Source organism: Corvus hawaiiensis, chromosome 26 (genome assembly GCF_020740725.1).
Source record: "Corvus hawaiiensis isolate bCorHaw1 chromosome 26, bCorHaw1.pri.cur, whole genome shotgun sequence".
In the NCBI taxonomy this organism is placed as follows: domain Eukaryota; kingdom Metazoa; phylum Chordata; class Aves; order Passeriformes; family Corvidae; genus Corvus; species Corvus hawaiiensis.
Genome location: NC_063238.1, coordinates 10,297,041 through 10,317,541, shown reverse-complemented (window position 1 = coordinate 10,317,541; position 20,501 = coordinate 10,297,041). Strand labels below are relative to the sequence as shown.

The 20,501-nt window shown below is 39.0% G+C and overlaps 1 protein-coding gene across 2 annotated transcripts in view; it reads right to left on the bottom strand.

Moving 5' to 3' along the window:
- PREX2 (phosphatidylinositol-3,4,5-trisphosphate dependent Rac exchange factor 2) overlaps positions 1-19,699 on the bottom strand; it is a 171,308-nt gene extending 151,609 nt beyond the window's left edge. The window contains exons 1-2 of one of the 2 annotated variants that reach the window (XM_048286773.1): positions 19,535-19,699; positions 19,235-19,438 (exon numbers count right to left, since the gene is read on the bottom strand). In XM_048286773.1, coding sequence (XP_048142730.1) covers positions 19,235-19,375 — 141 coding nt within the window. In that variant the 5' untranslated portion in view covers positions 19,376-19,438; positions 19,535-19,699. Of the gene's footprint in view, positions 1-19,234; positions 19,439-19,534 lie in introns of those variants that run through there. The other variant, XM_048286774.1, reaches the window with a different exon arrangement.
- Positions 19,700-20,501: the final 802 nt, after the last annotated feature.

The window sequence follows — 20,501 nt, the reverse complement described above, 5'->3', positions numbered from 1 at the left end:
TGAGTCAGACTTGGAATACTTGCTATTAAAAATTTCAAAGAACAATGACAATGTCTGTATCAGATGTGTATTTGTTTAGTTCTCTTCTACAGTCTTTATGTTCAAATAGTGCTTAGATCCACTTCAGTAATGCATCTCTCAAAACAGTTTTAAATATATATTTAAAAGAGTAGAACTGCAAAATAATGTATTTTTCTGTGGAATACAATATTAATGGTTTTCTTCCATTTAAAACATTAATATACTAAGCTGCCTAGCACATAATTCAAGCTTATCACTTCAGTTTTCAGTAACTTCTCTATATAATATCCAAGTTTTCCCACTCCAGAACTGTTCTTTTTATATGTCTACACAAAGATTTATCCAGATATGTTTCCATTCAAACTGTAAACATTATTAAATGCCTGGGCTTTTACATTTTTCATTAATGAACATTTCTCCTTTGCTAAATTGCTTTAAAAAGCATCCCATTTTACCAAAAAAGTATACTGCAGTGAATCTCAAGTAACCTAAAGTTACATGAAAATCTCAACAGATCAAACCCAAACTGTGAATGAAACTTCTGACTTTGAGCTGCTGGAAGGTTACTGTCTGCACTTCATACAAGGAACATTTCCCAAGCTTGGGATTAGTAGGACTTCATAAGACGCTTCCCCTCATCACCTCTCTCCATCCTACACATAAGGCATCTCTTTGCCCCGTAGTCAAAGATGCATCAGACAGCAAAACTACAGATGAAGTGTGAAGTGCTTTGCCAAAAGCTGAGAGAGAGGTTACACTGTAAAAGCAATGGACTTCCAGTGATCATTCCCATTCCACATCACATGACAGATCCTCAGTAAAACATATACCCTGGCTGTGGCAAAAAAATGGGGTTGGTCAAGCAAAGAGACAACCATGGCAGGAAGCAGAGTAAGGATTAGTATATTGGTTAACTGAAAGAACAGGCACTGGCCATGTTGTCCCTGATCTCTTAACACTGTTGCACAAATTATGTCTTTATCTACAGCACTGAGTAGATACTCTACAGTGAAAAAATGCTGTACATGTAACAACAATGAAATCACCCACGAGAAGTAACAGAGTTAGCAGAAGTTCAACAGATACCAGGCCCTGGCACTGCAATGAAGACTAATCTTTCCCTGCCCTTCTCTGTCCAACTCATTTAACATGAGCAGCGAGCTACAGCTCCAGTAATTGTGTTTAAGCTGAAAAACATACATTCTGACATGTAAACTGATACTCACCTCTGCATAAGTCATTAGCCTTTACATTCAGAGCAGAAGTCTCTACTGCTTCAGAAGACCAGCTGGTAATAATAATAAATTAAGCAAACCTCCGAGTTTACCAGAGCCTAGTGTTTCATGACTATTTCTAAATAACCAGGAACAAACAAGAAGACCTAGGAACTCAGAATTACGGTCCAAGCTTTTTATGCAGAGTGCACTCAAGTGTTTTTATGTATTGATTTCTGCTTACAATTTATTGGCTTTTTTTGCCTGTCCTCACTTGCTCACCATTTCCACTGCTATCATCCACTCCCAGTTCATAATTCTGTTGATTTTTGCTATTATGTCCTTTTTTGCCTGATCCTGCATTTATGACCATATTCATTGTGTGGGAAAAGAGCCAAATTCTTTCCCAATCCAACTTTAAGGTTTGGTACTGAAAGGGTGCAGGCTATCAGAGATGCAACTGCTTGGAAAATCCTGCTCAAGCCAGTGGCTCTGGACTGGAACAGGCTCAGCGGCTGTAGAAAGGTGGCAGATGAAGAGTGAAATCAGTGCAGCGGTGTGCAGGGTGCCAAGAACACTGAGTGCAAACAGATTCTGTGGGCAGTGATGGTGGAGGCTTCTAATTAGCCTCCACTGAGCGCTTCCGAGCTTTTCACTTGGTTGAGCTGACTGGATTCACACACAAGAGTAAAAGCCTATTCTCTGATACCAGGAAAACAGCCCCACCACATCCTCCACTTTGCCTGTCCCTCATGTTTAATAAAATTCTACGAAATATGAAGGTGTCAGTTTTCTGACCAAACACACAGAAAACTCTATTCTTGCATCTTACCTATTGATTAAAATCAAATGTACTGTGCTTTACTGACTTGGCCATAAAACAGTAAAGATAAGCATTTCATTTGTGCTAAGCGCTTAAATACATGCAGAACGATGCTACCACTCAGTGTGCTGCACAAAATCAGCATTACCATATTACCTTAACATTATAAAATTATTGAAATATAGAACTTTAAAAATCACTTTTTGCCTAAAAAACTTTAAATACTACACCATGAGACCAAATGAGTGGGATTTTTATAGATTAAATCTATAAAGCATTGTCTAGGTACCCCTCACTAACAGAGAGCACATGCATATCACTGAAAGGCACCAGTTTATATTTAAAATATTGTTAACACCTGAAACACTGTGTCTTCTCTTATCACATTGTTGTTTTTTCCCTGCAATAACTTAAAATTAACCAGCACTCTCCTTTATCTGTTTCAAAAAACAATTATCTCCTCCAGGTCTACAAAGCCTGCTCCTCTTTCTCCCCCCATCAGCACTGATAGCTACCCTCTCATAACAGTGATCCTGCTCAACAGGATGGTGGAGCAGCCTTTTACATCAAGTTTTCTTGCACTTGCGCAATCTGTGTTAGAAAGAACTAGCAGAGATTCAGACATGGTAGCAGGAGACAGTTAAATTCACCCTTCATGCTAGTTCCCCAACCAAATCCAGGAGACCCATCAAAAGCCTCCGGCATTCATAGGTACACATTCACACTTTGTCACCCATAGTTTTCAAAACACTTCGGCCAAGAAAATAAAATTCCAGACACTCAAGTCTCTTATTTTGCAATTTGTTATTGGCAGGGCTAGCAGTTTCTGTAGCATTCCTCTGTCTCTGCTCCCTCCCATCTTTCATTCAGCAATGACTCCAGATGCCAGTTGTCAGAATATGCACCCCGCAGCAAGTGGCACCTCTAACAGGAACAGCATGGATGGAGTTCCAGTTGTTCAAATAACGGAAGTCTGAATGCACCATAAACAACAGGCACATCTCAGAATAACTCTGGCATTTTGAGAACGCTTATCCATTATGTGTTATCCAGCACTACTATCAGAATACACAATCTACAACACACATTAAGAGTCTTCTTAGCTAATGTAAATTTGGACATTCAAAGTAAATATTTATTTAAACTAAGACAAAGCACTTCCACTATGACACTAGAGTTCCAGGATAATGTTAACTTCTTTTTGCTTTTTTGAGCTACAAGTATGTACAGTAGCTCCTAAAGGCTTTACAAACACAGACATTAAGTACGCTTCTGGAAACAAGTATTTTATTCATGGTCACTTAATGCATTCATTTTTTGGTTACCAAAGAGAGGTGACAAAAGCTGTCATCTTTTATTCATACTAGAGGCAGGCTGAAAGTAAAAAAACTGAATATGAATAAAGGAATTCTTCACGGCAAAAGGAACAGTTTTCAATGGAAATCTAAAGCTGAAAATGTATACATAAATCTGATGGAAATCATCTGAAGTAACAGGAAACCAGGAAAGAATGCCAGAAGGCCTGCCATGGATGAACGAGGAGTCCCCGGACAAACTTAAACACAAACAGGCAGCTTAAAGAGGGTGGAAGCAAGTAAAAGCAGCCCAAGAAGAACACAGAGAAATTGTCCAAACATCCAGGGAGATGGTTAGGAAAGTTAAAGCAGTAGCAGAAGTAAATAATCTGGCCAAGGAATCAATGTTAACAAAACACGCTTCCTTAGGTACACCAACAACAGAAGACTAGGGAAAACGTGGGTCCACTCAGGAAAGATACTGGCAACCTGGTTGCCAGGACATGGAGAAGGCTGAAGCACTCAATGCCATTTTTTGCTTCTGTCTTCACCAGCAAGTATCCAAGCCATATTACTCAAGCTGCAAAAGGTGAAAGCAGGAACTGGGAGAATGAAGAACTACTACTCACTGTAGGAGAAGACTGGGTTTGAGAAGATCTAACAAACTTAGCACTGGAAGAGGTTACCCAGAGAGGTTGTGGATTCCACATACCAGAAAGTGTTGAAGGCAGGCTGGACGTGGCTTTGAGCAACCTGATCTAGTTAGGTTCCCTCCCCATCGCACGGGGCTTGGACATAGATGATTTTTAAGACTCCTTCCAATCCAAACCATTCCATGATAACACCAATAAAGAAACAACGGACAAATCTACTGGTTATTTTAGGAAGGGTATTTAACTTAATTCTATCCAAAGTACTCTCAATTTGTCCTTGAGGCAATTTGTCTTCACCCATTAACTACCTAGATAAACAATTCCTAAAGTAAGCATCTCTAGTACAGCTCTAGTCCTCAGGCTAGGACAGACCCCCATCCACATATGCTTACATATTTATTGCACAGCCGTAATTATTTTATTATTCATATTTAGCACAGCTTTATTTGCCTCTAAAACAAACCTGAAAAGAAAATTGGTATTAGGATGGCATCAGCAGCTCATTCCTTACCACACCTTAAAATCTAAGGAAACTCAGTTTTCCAAAATTTCCAGTTAAATGGACATGCATAAGTATAAGCATACAAATTTAGAAGTCTGTTGTGTAAAAGTTTGCTTACAGAAAACTGGGGACAATCTAAATATATTTTCATTCTTCAGTTATCAAAGTACTTATCACTGAAGACATTCTCTCTCATTAAGGGAAAAACCAGACATGGACATTATAATTAAAAAAATCAAAGCGTCTGTTGGGCAGGACCAGCAGTATCTAATTCCCCAAGGCCAGGTGGCAAAGTCCTGAGTAGCAGTTATTAAAAGAGCAGTAAAAAAAGTGTAAGATTATCGAGTCAAAGTACACACAGAGGCTGAGACAAAGCATCTTGCCTAAGTCCTGTCCCCAGGTGAATAGCTGGGAGTAGCAGAGTGCTGGCAGCTGAACTGATTTCACTCTGCACCAGAAGCACTGGAGATTTGAGGAGAATCTGAGATTTAACCAGCAGTCTAGTTCCTTAGGTCTTTGTCTTAGCCTGGGCACAGAGTCAGGCTACCTCATAATTTATATGAACCATATTCACATCTTAGGTCTGGTCATGACTCATCATGGCTTTAAAATCCATGTTAGATTTGGGGTATGCATGTAAATCAGAGTTAAAAGCACACTAGGAACTAAGATACAGCTGTATATGACAATTTACTGAAGTAGAAACTAATTTATAAAGTGATGTGACAAGTCTTTACATAGAAAGTCAGTATTTGATAGCGCCTGTGGTATCCACTTTTCCTAACTGCAAAAATTCATGAAAACACTAGTCCCCTAAAATATCAGGGTTTATTGTAATAGCAGAGGCTTTTTAAAGGCCAAAAATATTATTTTAAGATGCTTCATTTTCTCTCAAAACCTTAGAAGTGGAACGTGGTTGCATGTGGTAAATCTGCAGTTAATGTACATTTTTCATTAACCAAGAAACTTCCTCAAATCTTTCACTGTACAAGACTTCATACCACAGTAAGAATATTCAATAGGCATATATTTGCTTCCCATCTGCAGTGCAGAGTAAAGCTACAGCTACCCTAGTGACAATGAATGTTGCACCTATCTCAAGTCAAGTTATCGATCAGTAACACCACTATCTCCTACAAGAAAAAACCAAGTAGATAAACTTGCAGAAATGGAAGAATAAAGGGTCAGCAACCAGAATTGCTGTGATATACTGGTAAATTCCTTTTGGAAGTCTGTGGCATAACTGTAGTAAATGCTTTATTCGTTACCACAAGTCAGACTATGGGAAACATTTACTCTGTGAAATTAAAAGTTTTATAAATAAATAGGGAAGTCAGAGCAATGTATTATCCCAGAGTTGTTTGGTGGCTGGAAAACAACAGGAAAAGGACTGGAATAGCCATTATAGCCTTTACTGCCATGGTACATTAAGAAAGACAACAGCACACAAAGAACAAACATTTTAGACACAAAATAACATTTTGCCAAAACCCTGTTTTACATCTAACAGTTCCTGCAGTCAAAAGCCAAACTGCACTTGGCAAGTAAATACGGGGAAATTTTCATTACAAAGATATGCAATATGCAAATGCATAATGGTCATCATGGTGGGCATATTTTAATATTTTATTTTTTCCTATTGTAATATAATTTGGTCCAAACACCACACTTTTTTATTAGCAAAAGCTACAAGTGCAAAAATTGCTACTTTCTGTGCTGGATGCTGCTGAATAGAGATGAAAAATAATTAATCCAGTGTATTTCCAGTACACATTTCTCACAGGATGCCCAAATAAACTTCATTTGGTCCTTCATTTTTAGTGATACAGCAATTGCCAGCATCACTTGCTCACACATACCCTATAGCAATCTACATAAAGTTAGTTTAAATGTCAGGACAACTGAGTATTTTATGTAATACTGCATTGATAACCATTTTAAAGTGGCATTTCTCTGCCAAATAAGTTTGGCAGAGAAACAAGAGAAGCTTTGGAAGATGAAAGGCAATTCCTTTTTACCAATTCACCTGAAAATTTTGACTCAGACCCAAAAAAGTGTGTGAAGGAACCCCATTATCAAAAATATTCCTCAGTGAAGAAGTATCCTGCAAATAAATTTGGAAAACCTGTGTTTCACTGGATTGTATGTATTGAAAAGTGCATTACAAAGTCAAAGTTAAGAACTCAATGAGATTGAGTCGTAACTAGTCAACTTAATTACTTAAAAATTGATAGTATAAATAGATGATAAACTACTGTAACTATAAAACACAATTTTACTTTTTAATAAAACATTTTTTAACTTGGAAGAAGTTTCTTCACTCGGTCTACTGAATGAAATTATGAAGTAATTCTACCAGTACCAGCTCCTGTTAAACCTTTTATCTTCATGTATTCCAATTAAAATAATCTTTAATCATGGCTGATGGTCATCTCTCACAACTCATGGGAATGTTCTGTAACACATCTACGCAAAATTTAAAGATAAGCAATCTCTTTTGAACTTACAGGCTGAATATTGACTAAAAAGATTTTCACAGTATTTTTCTGTGGGGCCAGTCAGATTCTTTGTCTTTCCTTACCTATGGAAAACCACAGCTTACATTGTAGCAGTATCAGCATAATTTATGCTCAGCTTCACATGAAAATTTCATCAGTGTATTTGACAAGACACTGATTTACCAGCCCCAATTTTGTCCTGGCACAGTAGACTAAAAACGAAGTATGATTCATTTTTGCAGTTCAAAACCTTACTATTATGAAAAGCTTCCAAATCTACTATATTTGTATTCTCCTCTGCTTTCCTTTTGAGGATATCAGTCATGCCCAAACTTTATTTCATCACCTATCCAAAACTATTTTAAACACAGCATAATATATCTGAGTGTTTATAAAGAGGCAACGTTAAGCATTCCCTGCTGTCAATTTGCTATTTCTAAGTGCAAATACTGAGATGTAATCAAGACAAGTAGAACAGACAGTAAATTGCCTTAAAACAGTTAAGAGAGTGAAGCACTGCTTTTCAAGAGAGATCACAGCATCTTCACACAGTAATGACAGTCAGTTCTCTGTGCAGTCACACTTGGACTGAAGATCTTCCTTGGTAAGGGTCAAAGACCTCTTCAGTATCTGCAGAAAACAGGAAACTTTCCTTCCGACTGTTTCTGTCCGGTCTGACTATTGTAACAGTTCAGTAAAACTAAACATGGGAAAAAGTCCCTTTATTTCCTGTGAGGACAACCTCATAGCATATGGGAAGAAATTAACACACTCATACAGAATATAACTGCCAACTTCCAGGCATTATTCTTAATAAACAAGATCTCATGCAGTGTCAAAGAGATAAATGAATCTTTAAGCAAATGAAAAGTTATTGCCATCAGCTCTTCACTCTTCTGCCCCTGACCACATAAAGAATCCTTCCAGGTATATTACAAGATATTTAAATGTGGTCTACAATCAATTAATTTTGTAATTTCCATTCATTAATTCGAGTATTATTATTATAAATGGTATTTATGTGTTGCACCGTGTAACTAAACTACAGAGCCAACTTAATAGAAAATGAACCTTTCCACTTAGAGAAGACAACAGATACAATCCTTCTACTTAATATGTCTCTGCTGTAACTCTAAGCCACAGAAAGATCTCAGCTCTGCCAAAAATATTTCCAACATTAAGGAAGCAAGCTAGAACTTAGCACTTTTGAAATGTTCAGTCAGTCACACCATTCTGAAAATGCAGAGGTCTCTTTTACTGATAAAAGAGATTAACTAAAGACAGCTCACATGCTGCTCTCTCCAATAAAAAAATTCTCAATTATCTCTTGATAATTATTCCAATTTCCTATTTTATCATAAAAGAAAATTAGCACACAATAACCAAATTCAAAGATAATGGTATTTTCACACCTCAAGCTGACTGTATTTGAAGATGTCTAAGAACCACTGCATTTCTACCTTACTGCTCCACACTCACAGCAAACATACAATAACGTAGTTAACTTCTGGGACCATGAGCAGCATCTAATTTAATGCTGCAAGAGCCAGTGATGCCTGTCCTATTAACACATATACTATGGGATGAGGAAGTCTCACCACATACTTGCCATGTTTCAAAGGGGATTTTTGTGCGAGTTTTCAGTTTTAGAACTAGTAACCCTTCCCTCTTCCTTTTCTATCTTGCTAGTGTATTTTTCCTTAATATTTTCTCCTTCCTATTTCCAGAGCACAGAAATGTAATCTCATAGCACTCACTGTTCATATTCATTCCTGCTTTTGGCTACTTAATTCTTCACTGAGACCTCTTTCTACATCTTTTACCCATTCACAGAGCAAACAGAATGGTAAGAAGTGAATGGCAGCTACAAGTCATACTTCAAGCATCTTGTCCAATCTCTAAAAATACTACTTTTGATATTCAAAGTAAGAAGAGAGAAAAAGGACTTAAGCAAAATTCTAAGTACTCTTTGCAGAAGAAGGATAAACAGAATTCTAACACCTCTCGCTACAAGAAAAGTAGTAAAAGTCATAATTCAGTACCTCAGACATCTATTACACATATTTGGGGATATTTGGTTTTGCCCTCTGAAAACCGTGTGCAAAAGACTAAGAATGAAACCATCTAGAAGACCAATGATACTGACACCAGAAGAATCAATCACAAAATCACATTTGAAAGAGGCTTGAAAGTATGAAAGGGGTTTCATGAAAAGAATACTTAGATTTCCAACAAGAAAAACTGTGATGCAAGTACTTAGCAAATTTTGTAGACAGGGTATTTAACATTCTGTAACATTCAGAAGTTAGAGATGCCAAAAAAATACACAAATACAAAAATAAAGTAATCAAACTCAGAAATCACTTAGTTTGCAACCAGGTACTACACCTGCAGTCTTCAGGAGAGACAACCCCCAATCATGAAGCTCAAGTAGCAATGCTACTACCTACAACTATAAAAAAAATTACTGTGTGCTGTAGTTTAGGAATGGTATTCCCAGTTTAGTGCTCCCACTGAAACCACACATCACTCGCCCACTCAGCCCCTGCTCCCCCTTCCCCTGTGGTGGGCTGGACAGGAGAATTTGAGGTACAAAAGGTAAAGATCACAGGCTGCGATAACAACAATTTACTGGAAACAGTAGTGAGATAAGAAAACTAAGTGAGTAAGAAAGAGGCAAATGATTCAGATGGAAACAATACCTGACCACTGCCTCCATCATGCCACCCTGAAGGGACTCCTTTCTCCCAGAAAAAGACTGCCTTCCCCTGCCAATGGTGTGAGATGGTATAGAACAATCTCCAAGTCCTAGCCATGTGCCCTCCTATCTACTCCAAAAATTAACCCTGTCCTGGCTAGAACCAGGAAACTGGGATAGACCTTTTCTTAAATCTGTCACAGCAATTCACAGGCTCCTTCCAACACCTCTCATTTTAGGTCTTTATCATATCCTGCAAGTCCATTTTTAAGTAGTATTTTATCATACCTTTCATGAACAAAAACCAACAGACACTAAAAGGAAGGAAGTAGCTCTCATTATAAATGTAGGTTTGCCATTTTCACAAAGGCATTATATGAATCAGGACTTATTTATCGCCTTCCTGCTTCCTATGACTTCTGCAAAATGGCTCTCCCTCCCAGACAACAAAAAGATAAATACAAACTATTCAACCACATTTTACAAGTGACACAACACTAACTCTACAGGTGTGTACCACTTTTTCTTTCCTCTACCTTGTCAGGCTGTGGTATCTTTTTAATGAAAGCAGTGCTTATATGCTGCAGAGCTTCAGTTGCTGCCAACATCTGTTTAACTCTCAAATGCCTCTGTGACTCTTAGAGCAAAGACCACACTCACATGACAGTCAGGGGATGGTGTCTCAAAGCATCCTGCTGCATGCTATTTCTTCTAGGAATCCAGATACACCATTTGCTTCAATGCCTTGGGTAAAGTAACTTAACACATACTAAGCAATAAAATGAAGTGGTTTTCCAGCCTTGTAGCACAAATTCATATCATCCCAGACATCAATCACTCTGTCACAACATATTTGATTTAGGCATAAAGAGACTGGGATTGTTAAGTCAACACACAGGATCACATTCATCCCTCATTCTAGGAATGACTCCTTTTAAATAGCCTTAGAAAATTAAGAGTTTATTTCACAGGTCTAATTACAAAACACTTTTTTAATGTAAATTCACTATCATTTTAATTGATACGGGTCACTTGCTCTGGTTATTATAATAGGCAAAAATGTATTTAGAAAGTAAAGATACCAATACATATAATGTATTTAAAATTCAGGCACAAGTGTCAGCACCCGCAGACAAGTTTCATTTTGAAGTGAGAATTCATATAAAACTTCCCTAGGAAGGCCAAGGATTACATTATTTATTCTACTCCACTCAGCAAGGTATTATCAATTTGTCAAGGGGCCTGCATCACACAAATTACACTGAAATGGAGAAAGCCACCTTACTACAACGCATTGCTGTTTTTTCCTGTACTCTCTTCAGTTCTATCTGTTTCTCCTACACATTCCCTTCATGTTCTTTAGCCTTGAACTTGAAAGCTCGTCAGGGATGCCAGATGACTTGGCAGCCAGACTGCCAAAAGCACAAAGGACAATCTGGAGGTTTCATGGGACCTAAAATAAGTGTCAACCCCTGCTTTCTCAGCTCTGTCCCTACAACAGGATAAATTCAGCTGTGAGTAGCCTATGAGATAATTGTAGGAGCAATCAAGCTTGCACAAAATGAAGCTGGCTTTGAACAGCTATCCTTGCAGTTTCTCAGACATTTTAAGTAGATAATCATTCTTTTAGCATCAATTATGTATGAAGAGAAAGGGCTTCTTTGCTGTCAGAGTACTGAACTGGGAATCAAGACATCAGATTATATTTCTGGTTCTGGCACAAACTTCCACTGGGACCCAAAAATCAAAATCTGTCTCTAAGTTTCCCATTTGTAGAACTACACAGGTTTGATTTATTAATGAAAGCAAAGCACTGAGACATCTCTGAATAGAAAACAGTACAAAAGTGCCAGATTATCTGTTTCCTGAGCAAATATAATACAGTTCGAATTTTAAAAAAAACCCTAAAACTGTGTACCTGAGTTTCCTCTTTAATTTTGAATAATTGTTTGCTGAACAGTACAGCCTGGCCATTTGCTCTGCAATTTCAGAGTATAGAGGAAACAAAGCAGAGATGCAACCCTGAAAATTCTGTTCTCCTGAAACTTCAAGACAGTCTGCCTTTTTTTCTGTTGTAGCAATAAATTGCAAATTGATGAGTCATGGAGGTTGGAAAGGAGGTCGTCTAGCCCAAATGCTTGAACAGAGCAGTGTCAACCAGAACAGGTAGTCCAGTCTTGCCTAGGTGATCTTTAAACAAAATAAAAAATAGCCTCTGGGCAACTTGTACCAGTTTTTGACCAGTTTTATTGTAAGCAATATTTTTTCCCTTCACATCGAGTTGGAATTTCCATCTTCCATGGACACTCCTTCTTCTACTATGCACCTCTGAGAGGAATATGGCTGCATCTTGCCCACATCTACCCATCAGGGAATTGTAGACAATAATAAAAATTCCACCGAGCCTTCTCAAGGCCAGAGAAACCTTGGTCTCTCAGCCTCTTTGCAGCAATGTTCTCCCAGCCCCTCCTCACCTTACTGGTCCGTCCCAGCACCAGACTTGTGTCAGTAGGTAAAATTATTTCTTCAATTAGGGAGCCAAAAATTTGACTGTCAGAAGTCTCACAGATGTAGAGGGTAAAGGATCACCTCTCTTCACCTACTGGCGGCACCCTTTCAAGAAGAGTCCCAGGATGCTGATTCTTTTCTGCACTGCAAGGGTGCAATGCTGACTCATGTTTCAGCTCTTGTCCACAGGTACTCCAGGAGGCATCTCTGTAAAGCTGCTTTCTAGCCCCAGCCTGTACAGGTGAACAGGGTTATTCCATCCCAGGTGCAGGACTCTACCTCTAAAATATATCACCCAGTCACCTCTTGAACACCTCCAGGGATGGTGACTCCACTTTGCTATCTTCATTCTTGCATTCCTCCTGAGTAGCCAGTCCCACACCAGTCCACATGCTCACCAAAGACAGAGATAATCCTGCTCAATCCCAAGCAGAAAACCAAATAATATGCATGTAGTTGAGTCCTAAAGCAAAAACAGTTAAACAAAATTTCTGAAAAAGAATATGCATGACTATGTAAGTATACAAAGGTATTCAAGATACTTGTATAAAAGGGTAGAGTCTTAAATAAAATTTATTATCTTGCTCAAGCCTATATTTCATTCATGGGTAATCCAATGCCTTTCTGAACAGGGACATATACTTTACATAGAGATACATGGTTACAACCTTCTACAGATGAGTAAATCATGCCAAGCAGTATCTTAGGTCAACTACAGCCAGTTTGGATTTATTTTGGCCAAAATACAGTTCCTTTTGGTTTCCAACATAAAGAACTTTTCAATTCCTCATGTGGTGTAATACTGTTACAATGACTTCGTCTAATTGACAAAATTGCTCTTCATGATAACCATACCAAATAAATACAAACCAACCTTGGAATGCATAGTTTTAAAGTTTGGTGTTTATAAAACGGTGACAAAAATAACTACCGAAGGGGGTTGAAAAATACGTCTCCATAAATATTTGAAATCACTGCAAACAGCATACTATTAACAGCATTAGGCTGCATGGAATAACTTAGACCTGGACATTTTGATGGATGGTCCCCTCCAAGTAGTCTCTTCTAAATTAGCAGCTCATGCTATAAATTTGTGAAATATATGTGTCAGGAGAGTTAGGACTGAGCTATAAGGCAGAGCAAAGGAATAACTGGAACACTGCAAATATGATATTATTTATAAACACAGATAAATCATGAGGTTGTACACCACCTCTAAGCATATTATAGTCTTCAGAAAATTAAGTCTTAGTCTACAATAAGTCTTAAGAACAGAAAAGTTTCTTAAATGCTATGAAACAAAGATTTCTCCCTTCAGTATTCTAAACTTTTCACTGAACAGCTAAACAAACCACCTTTCTTCCTAAAGAAGAGTTCTTCACAATATAATCTAAGTGCATCTGAGAGCAGTAAGTGGAAATCCATTGAAAAGTATGAAGTATTTGTCTATTGTCCAGCATAAATATCACCATTTCCAAACAAGATAACATATGTACTTAAAAATTCTTCAGAAAACACCTCTTCTTTTTGCCATTGTCATACATTGCATGAACTCTGTGCTCAGCTAGTAAAGACAGAAAAAAATATCTTTCCTGCTAATCCACTCCATAAAGCAGAGTATTCAACCTTAGGTGCAGGGATTACAAAGAAATAAACAGCTTTTACGCAGTTACCCTTACTCTGATGGGCACCACAGGTGGTGCCATTGATGTAGACAAGCCAAGTCAAATAAAAATAGAATACCATGCTTACATTTTTTGTTAGCACTTAAGCAAGTTAAAAACAGCAGAAATTGGAAGTGAATGGAAAAGATATTGACTTTCTATGGTAATTGTGTTTGCACTTCCTTTTGACTTTTTCTGATGAAGTAGCCACAGAATGCCGTTTTTCTTTTCCTGAAGAGAAAGGAAATCACATAACCTTATCAAAAAATGCAGCCAGCTAAAACCCTTCCCTTCCATTCATTTAAATCCCTTTTATAAAATATAAATGCAATTATGAAAAGCACTATGAAGTCACTAATCATCACTGTAATTGAGATATACATATAACACATTCAGTGAGGGGGACTAGATGATCTTTATGGGACCCTTCCAATTTAAGGTATTCTATGATATATACACATGCACACAAAAACAACACACAGAGACACATTGTTTTGGTACCAAACTACAGCCATAAAAGATCATTTATAAATTGTTCTTTTTTGTAGAAAGCCCAACATCTAACCTTATTATAAAGCATAACTATTTGAGGAGTTTTCATTGGTAACACAAATCCTCTATTGCTAGGGTTAGTAACACTGAATTTGACTATGAAAGTTACCTGAAGTCCTAATTACTATAATCACTTCTCCAACTAATTAGTCTACTCAACAATCAGAGAAATATGTATGGAGCCAAGAGACAGGGAAGGTTCAGCAGGGGAATACAGATCCTGAAGAGTCACACAGACACTGAGAAGGCTGAGCAATAAGCCTTATAAACAATATCTCTTTATACGCATTGAAAAGCAAGGATTCAGCTTCCTTTAACAAGGCACACACATTTAAAGAAAACTAACCACTTTTTCACTGTAGTGCAAGCAGAAGATAGTATAGGATGTAATGAAATCAAAATGATACTTAAGAGTTAACTGGCAGAAACATATATATATTCTCTGAGAGAGACTGTAAACCATACTGTAGTCTACATAATAAACTAGCTTTGTTTTTTTCCCCCAGCTGCTTCAAGATCTAACTAGCCACCCCAGCTGAGGCCATGGGGAAGGCTTACAGGAGTGCCAACATCTGCTTCTATTCCCATCAATGTCAAATTTGTCAGAACACGAAACTGTGCCGGAGAAACAATCTCTGCCATAGAAAAATAAACTACACTTCCATGGATATCCCCTGCAGTACCAAGTATAGCAGATCAATTACATTGCCAATTTCTATTCCAAAATAAAGTTTCTTTCCAAAAAATATATATGTACATTTTTTATATGTTTATACATATATGTATATATACATACGTATATGTACATGCATCCTAAAATTCTTTGTGGCCCGGTCTGCTTTACTGGCCAGTCAGTGAGTGTAAATCACAACCATAAGAACCAAGCCTTATGCCAAGTAACAAAGTTACAAATTAAACTAGCCACTTTTTACCAACTCCTTACTATTAAATGCTTTTTAATGTCTCATCAACTTCTACCCACAGCTTTACTGGTCTCTTTACTACTGCTGTGTTTAGGATTCAACTGAGAACCCTGATCACACAGTAAATGAAACCTTGCATGAAAACATTCAGCAAATTACAAAAAAACCCCAACTATTTCTTTAAAATGTTCATTAAAATTATATATTCCCCAGCATAAAATCATGGAGCAATGAGAATCTTAGAAAAGTTTATGTAGTTTTCCTCTAGTTAGCTAGTCATAGAATAGAATTGTTAGTGTTGGAAAAACCTCCAAGGTCATCAAGTTCAACCAGTAACCCAGCACTGCCATGTTCACCACTAAACCATGTCCCCAGGTGCCACATCTACGTGTTTTTTGAACAGCTCCAGGGATGGCGATTCCACCACTTCCCTGGGCAGCCTGTTCCAGTGCCTGAACACCCATTCAGTGAATAAATTTTTCCTAAAATCCAATCTACACCTCCCCTAGCACAGCCTAGGGCCATTTCCTCTTGTCCTGTCACTTTTTAGCTGGAGAAAAGAGACTGATTCTTACCTCACTACTACTCCCTTGCAGGTACTTGTAAAGAGTGATAAAGTTTTCCCTCAGTCTCCTTTTCCCCAGGTTAACTGTGCTTATAAGGCAACAAAGGAAATTTTCATTATATTTATGTAGATCACAGTAAGCATACACATTTGGTCATTTGCTGTAAAGAAGGAAATAGATAAGGTATATATCGATAAAGTCACAATTTTTTTAAAAAAGCATCTTTACTATAAGTATTCAAGGTAATAATTATCCAGTTACACGGTCGGATGACACGGAATTATTTTAGACATAGCAAATATTCACCAACTGTTGCCTTCTGCTCCTTCCAGAAAGTTCATTTTGCTAAGAAAGATTTTCCTCTATCCTTGCAAGTACAGCTTCTCTTTCATTGAAAAGATTTTGTCACAGGAAGATGGTATGATCACCAGCAAGAACATTCAGAAGCAGAAAAATCCCAATTGCTAATTTAGCCAGTAAAGTATCAATTGTTCATAGCAGAAACTTAATATTGTAGCTTATTAAAAAAAAAAAAAAAAAGGTGCATCTACAGATACAGTTTTAACAGGCATTTTAGTGTCTTAAGTAAATTCTTCCATCACTTGTTTCTTCTAAGAAATGCTAAAGAGTACAAAAACTCTGGTATTGCAATGACACTCTAAATGTTATAATGAAATGTCTGAAGAAAAAGTATAAGCATTTATTCATAATTTCCTGTGCATGCCTCCTCTCTCCAACATTGCCGCAACTACTGGGCGACTTAAGTTTATCCACCTCACATATGTTTACATACCTCACTGCAATTGGCCCAAAATTGTTATTGCTCTGTATCACTGAAGTCTCAACAGACTACACTACTACAGTTTATTACTGGAAGATTCAGGAGATACGAAAGAATAATATTAATACAACCAGACCTTTCCACTCAGATTTGTTTTGTGATGAGTGCAGACATAAAACAATATACTGTATTTATACAGCATAAAGCCAAAAAAGAAGAGGTGAATGAACTCACATGGGAATGACTACTCAGCTACTTCTATCTAATAAAGTAACAAATATATCAAATCTTCTGCTCTGCACCTTAAGTGTTACAGACTTTTGACAGAACATACAAACCCAAGCTACTTCTCACTACACTGATAAGTGGAGGATGAGCAATCATAGAGGAGTAGGGAAACAAAAATACTTTATATAACCAACCAGAAATTTGTTCTCAGCAAGACTCTAACTCCGCCATAAACAAAAGAACCTAAATAAATCTAGCATATAATAGATATGTTTCCAGTGTAGGGAAACCAGCAAAGCATTTCCCATGTTGACACACTCCAGCAAGTCACTTCCTCCTTATAACCTCTTCATTCTCTAGCCATGCACAGAGTTTTTTTCATTTATCTAAGAGAATACCCTATTTCCTATTAACTACAGTGAAAACTACAGGTACTCTGAGCAAACTCTTAGGGAGACTATAACTGGCTTCTGCTTCTCAGTCATAAAGGAAACGTGGTTTCCACCACAATGAGCTCTACTGACGACACTGAGGTGACCTGGAAGCCTAACCCTTAACTTTGACTGGAACATCAACCCCTCACACAATGATGGTTTTGATGGCTTACGTAAAATCAACGCCATGGTCTCCATACTGGGCCTAGTCCATAAATCCACCACCACAGTTGCTCTCAACAGCAGTCCTAGCAGGTAGACCAAAGGCAAGCTCAGAAGTTGTTTCCTCAAACAAAACTGAGGTATAGTAAAAATATGTGACATTTCCCTCTGAAGGACTTACATCTCTGAACTGTCACTTGAACCCTGCCCACAATCATTAATGAATCTGATTAGATTCATTACAATCTCACATTCATGTGACATGCACACATGAATCTGATCTGAAAAGCTGATGTAGAACCAAGTGTTTAATACCAACACTTCTCCCTTTCTCCATATGATTTATTTAGATCATCTTGATCCAAATTGCAAAAAAACTTATTACTGAATTCAGTGTCTGGATAGAACTTGAAACACATACAAATTCTGATCCTTGGGAGAATTGGAACACTTACTGTTTGAACACAAATATCCTATGTCTAAAACCTTAGAACTCGAAATTAAAGATATTACAAATTCTTCAAATTTGCTGAAATAATCCAAGACTGGCAGACACCAAATTTGGGGCTTAAGGTAAAATGTGGAAGAACATTGCCTTAGAATAGTTGTGGTTTTTTTTTTTAATAGATGAAACCTGATCATTAAATGGAAGCAAATACAAAAATCACACAGTCTCTTTTTCAAATATTCATCCTAAACTTAAAAAAAACCCAAACACATTGGACCATTTACCATTTTTCATGGTTCTGCTGAGGATAAACATATGGAGAAAATAAGCTACTCTGTAGATCTTGTTTCACTCCAATGTCTGTGCTTTTTATTCTCCCTGTCACAGCCAACTTAAGAATTTCCTCCTTCATGGTAATAAGCAGAAAGTCCACAATTCTCAAGGCAGCAAAGCAGGAAGTTTGCAGTTGGAAGGATTTCCCCTCTTCAATGGGACAGGAGTAGAGAAAAGTACGATGGGGCTACTGTGGAAACTTTTGCAATCTGAAGCAGCTGATTTGGACATATTTATCACATCAGAGCCCTAAAGTGATGCTACCAAGATCAGGCACAAATAAAACACTGCCCGCATCTGTTCTGCAATAATTTGTTACTTTGGCTTTTTGAGAGAGAACTCCTGCCTTTCTGACTAGGGTATTACCTGGCACCAATAATAATCCTATCAACAGTGACAGTCAAATGTAGACGGAAGTTAAAACTGCCACAGCACAGCTCAGCAGAACGCACTACCTTCGCAGCTGACCCTGTATCACAAGACAGGAGTGAATGCCACATGTGGCTTTAATGCCAAGCAGCTGCTGCACGCCAGCACCCCCTCTGTCCTGGCTCCCTCCCCCCTGCACCGCTGGGTTTCCAGGACTATCGCAAGTAGTAGAACTGCGGCGCCCTGAAATGAACACGAGCCCCCACACCCGCTGGGTTTGGGGGAACCCAAACGCATCACTCCTCCGCTTCCACGCGCGGAGATGCGAGATCATCAGTGCCAGAGTGCGGCCGGGGGGTGGCGGAGGGAAACGCACAACCCCTCTTCGGCTATTTCAAAACCTGTTAGTCTCCCTCCTTTTTGAGCGAAAGCTCGGGGTAAAGCCCTTTCCCGGCCGGGAGTCCCGCGGTGCCGCGGCCGCCCCGCTCCCCCCCGCGCCGGGCGCCGCCTGCCCCGCCAGCTGCGGGAGGAGCGGCCGCGGGGCCCCAGCCCCGCCGCTCACCGACACCAGGAACTCCAGCGTGCCCACGTAGTCCCGCTCCGTCTTGAGCAGCTCGTTGAGGACGCACACGCGTAAGCGAAGCTGCTTCTCCAAGTCCTTCCCGCTTTCCCCCTTGCCTTCCCCTTTGCTTTCTTCTGTCATGGTGCAGCGACGAGGATCGGTGCTCCCAGCCCGGCGCCTTCCCCCGAGCGCCCCGGCACTGCGCTGCGGACAAGGACAACAAAAGACCCCGCCAAGTTACACAGCGGGGCCGGGCTCCGGCCGGTCCCCAGGCACGCTGCAGCCGCAGCCCCCGCTCACCCCGCTCCCGCGGCGGCCCGAGGTCCGGAGGCGACGAGCCACCCCAGTGCGCGCTCCTTTCCCGTCAGGAAGGGGACACAGCCTGGAGGAAACGAGCGGTCACTGGTTCCCAGCTCGCCCTGCTAGCTGAGAGGTTGGAAAGCCTCCGCAGCGGCACAGACTTGGACATTAATCAAAAGCTTTGTATCCATGTGACTCCAACCCCTTCCCCCCCTTCGCTAAATCTCAGGAAAAAGGAAAGGAAACAACTTCAGGGAGGATTGCGTGCCAGCAGCTGCCTGTTTCACACACAAGCTGCGAGCTCCAGTTTGAGGCTAATTGGAGTCCTCCAACAACAGAGTAAAAGAATTATAAAAATGTCCCAGCAAGCTGGCTGGCCAGGGAATCGGCAGTTGTTTTTGTTTTGATTTTATCATCAGCAAAGAGCCATTTCAACTTCCCCTTCCACACCTTCCCACGAGATGTGTATTACAACGTGTACTATAAATACGAGCTGTGATATTCTCCCGAACAAACATACACAGCTAAGCATGTGCTGAGCAGGTACCAAGAAGTTCTTTGAAGATAGTGGGGGGGTTTAGGTTGGCTGATTTGTTTGTTTATTGAAACAAAGTGCTATAAACTCTCCACATTATACAGTTTTCCTATCTGCCTGTCAGATTTGCATGATACATTAAAGGGATAAAAAATAATTCAGTAGGTATTTCAAACAGTTAGCAAAAAGTATACAGCTATTTTAGACAAGGGGAACTGATTTCTTGAAGACTGAAATATGTCAGGACACTACAATGTGAATTTTAAGACCACTGATGGAAGCAGAAGTTTCCTCTGGCTAGCTCTTCAGTTTGTGATTGGAAAGAAAATACAGGTCTTCAAACTTACATATTCCATATCAACTATTTTTCTAAACCTGCAACATCCTAAAGGGAGAGAATAAAGTGAAAAGCTGAGTGTAAAACTCTTCTAC